At 54.8% G+C, this 3,236-nt stretch overlaps 1 protein-coding gene across 1 annotated transcript in view; it reads right to left on the bottom strand.

The window, feature by feature from the left end:
• Positions 1-3,236, bottom strand: part of ACOX3 (acyl-CoA oxidase 3, pristanoyl) — a 48,505-nt gene that overhangs the window by 41,483 nt on the left and 3,786 nt on the right. Inside the window, exon 3 of the mRNA XM_006893666.1 lies at positions 717-791. Coding sequence (XP_006893728.1) covers positions 717-791 — 75 coding nt within the window. The remainder of the gene's footprint in view (positions 1-716; positions 792-3,236) is intronic.

Raw genomic sequence — 3,236 nt, 5'->3', positions numbered from 1 at the left:
CCCCCCCAGGGACATGGTCTCCCTCCTCTAGGGACATGGTCTCCCCCCAAGGACATGGTCTCCCCCCCAGAGACATGGTCTCCCCCCTAGGGACATGGTCTCCCCCCTAGGGACATGGTATCCCCCCCAGGGACATGGTCTCCCTCCTCTAGGGACATGGTCTCCCCCCAGGGACATGGTCTCCCCCTCAGGGACATGGTCTCCCCCCCAGGGACATGGACTCCCCCCCACCCAGGTTGACTGTGGCTTCTACATCAACAGCTGTGGGTCCAAACTCGGAGAGCTGGCCACGCTGTGGAGTGACTGAGGCAAGGCATCGCCTGACAGGGCCCTGGAGACACAGCCAGAGGGCTGGTTTGGGAGTGCTGGAAGACAGGGTCTACAGGACAGTGAGGAAGCCAGAGGTGTGTGGCTGGTCTGAACCTGGACTTTGACTGTGCGACACCTTTTCCTTCCCTGCTACCTCCCAACCGACTTCTTTAACAAAGCCCACAAGTTCTGAGATGCATGTTGGACCCTGTGATCAGGAGAAGCAGGTGCAGCAGGGTGGGGACCGTCTCACCACAGGATGGCTTTTAGACACTGGACGTTATCGGTGGGGACCGAAGCCCTTTGTGGAGTCAGTGGAAGTGGGACTTGGCCTTCCTCAAGCCATCCTTGCTCCTTACAACCCCACAGCCCCTCTCTGGAAGGTGTGCACGACACCGTGAACTTGCCTGCATGTTGAAGATATCAGGGATGTACTTCAGATGCCTGTCAGAGCCCAAGTTGGAGATGGCCAAGGTAAAAACCTGAGGACAAAGAGCACATGTCACCACACACAGGATGGAGCCAGCCCACTATCCAGGAGCTGCCCTGAATCCCAGAGACCCGGCATGTGCGAGGGCTGTGCACGCATGGTTTCTAGGTGATTGCAAAGAGACAGGTGCCAGGAAGACAGGACTGAGCTCTCTGCAGCCCCACACACGGCATCAATCACTACCTGCTGAGTGACGGGGAAGGGAGTTAGGGGTAAACAATCAGGAGTCCAGTCTAACTGACAGTGACCCTGGACAAGTCCACGCCCAGCGTCCAAGGCTCTGAATCCCAACGGGGCAGACCGACTCACCTGTCTCCTGGCTGGAGGTCTGAACCACCAATTGTTTGGTTAGCAGTACAGTGCTTAACCACTGTGCCACCAAGCTCCCTGAGTGACAAATGACAACAAGGAAATGGGATGTGAGGCTAACTGCCCTCACACCGCCCTTCTGGACCCTGAGACCAGAAGACACAGATGGGGCCTGGCAGCTGTGGCTGCAGGTTTGATCAAGAGTCCACTGAGGGGAGAAGGAAAAAGACAAAAAAGAAAAAAGAAAGGAGTGCTTGGAAGAATCCTCATCAAAGGGGGAAACACACAGAACAGAATCTCAAATTCTTAGCAGATCCAGACTTTGTGAAGCCATATGGTAGATGAACCCCAAGAACTACTGTTCTGAGGCAGTATTTTAATGAAATGTCCTCCAGAAGAAATAAGTGCACAGTCTGACCTATGCGGATTGTAATTACTGATATGGAACAGGAGAAGCATGACTGATTAGGGGGGAAAGCTAACAAGATGGATTGAGACAGACTTCCATAGTGGGCTCAGGTGAATCAGAGACGATGAGGAAGGTGTGAGACAGGGCAGAGTCAGATCTGCCGAGCACAGGCTCAGACACGGCCAGAACAGCATAGGGCAGAATCAGATGTGCTAAGCACAGGGTCACTACGAGTCCTACTTGACTCAGCAGCACCTAACAAAAAGAAAGAAAGGTTTTCACACAAACAGAACAAGAGTGGAGGGTTGAGAAGGGTGAGAAGGGAGGACAATGGAGGTAGAGATCAGTAGATGGACGGGTGGGTGAAGGGAAAGGCAGGGAGGGTACAGGGAAGATTTGGTGTGATGTTGAGATAAATGACACTAATCTATTACTGTCGTGCAATAAATGTAATTAAGTGATTGAATGAAAACCAATAAAATAAGAAAATACAGAACTTTCTGAAGTAATCGAAATCTAAGTTCAGCTCAAGTGGGAAGCAGGTCTGTGTGGGCTTTAAGGTCTTTCAGGGCTACGGGTGCAGTCCAGAGTCAGCTATGCGCTCAGCCCAAGGCCAGGCCTCTGGAGGCTCAACTGCCCCATCTGCCGTGAACAGTAAACGTGGAAAGCCTCCTCCCCTGCAGCTAACGACCCGGGAACCTGCTGCAGGGGAGCACACACAACCATAGTGAGCTTTTGTTTTATATGAAATCAAATGACACCACCAAACTGGAAGGGCAGACCTCAGAGGAGCAGCAGGCCCTCGGAGCAGGGAGACTAGCTGCAGACCTCAGGAGCAGCGGGCACTTGGAGCAGAGGCTGCAGACCTCAGAGGATCGGGGTCCTCGGAGCAGAGGCTGCAGACCTCAGGAGCAGTGGGCACTCGGAGCAGGGAGACCAGCTGCAGACCTCTGGGGAGCATCAGGCTTGTATCAACAGGGAGGAAAACTCAGAGCAGGGACACGAGACCAGCTGCAGGTCCCAGAGCAGACCACTGACCTTGCTGGGCCATAGGTGTGGGGCGGGTGAACAGGTACATGATCTGCTGTGTGCGTTCTTAACACCACCAACACACACAAGTTGCAGGACACTGATGTAAAAGCAGAGCACTGCTCTCCTGGACATCACAGTGTGGGGACAGTCCTGCACCGTCCATGGGGCCTCAGTCTCGTGTTGCACACATGGGGACCATGGGGCTCTTGGAGGGGGGCTCTCCAGTAGCATCAACAATGACCCCAGGCTGACTGACCCCCAGTACAGACCCTGGGCAAGGGGCTCAGTCAGTGGTGAGGCCTGGCTGCCCAAGTCCAGCTACTTACAGGACTGACTGTGAAGTAGTGGGAAGAGACCTTGAGGGTCTACGAGCAACAAGGAGACTCGCAGGGGGTGGGAGAGTGCGGAGAAGGGGGGAAGGGGATAGGAGGGGAGGGGAAGGAAAACGGGGGAGAAGGGGAGGAGGAATGACAGGAGGTGAGGGAAGAGGGAGAAGGTGAGAGGAGGTGGAGAGGAGGGAGAGGAGGTGAGGAGGAGGTGAGGGAGGAAGAAAAGGAGGTGGGGAGGAGGGAGAGGAGGTGTGGGAAGAGTGAAAGGAAGTGAGGGAAGAAGAAGAGGAGGAGGGAGAGGAGTTGGGGAGGGGAGGAGGAAGAGGAAGTGAGAGGAATAAGGAGAGGAGGTGGGGAG

This window comes from Elephantulus edwardii, unplaced genomic scaffold, assembly GCF_000299155.1.
Source record: "Elephantulus edwardii isolate Elephantulus edwardi_28Jun2011 unplaced genomic scaffold, EleEdw1.0 scaffold00129, whole genome shotgun sequence".
Lineage (NCBI taxonomy): Eukaryota > Metazoa > Chordata > Mammalia > Macroscelidea > Macroscelididae > Elephantulus > Elephantulus edwardii.
Note: the sequence above shows the minus strand (reverse complement) of the source record. Positions and strands in the feature narration are given on the sequence as shown.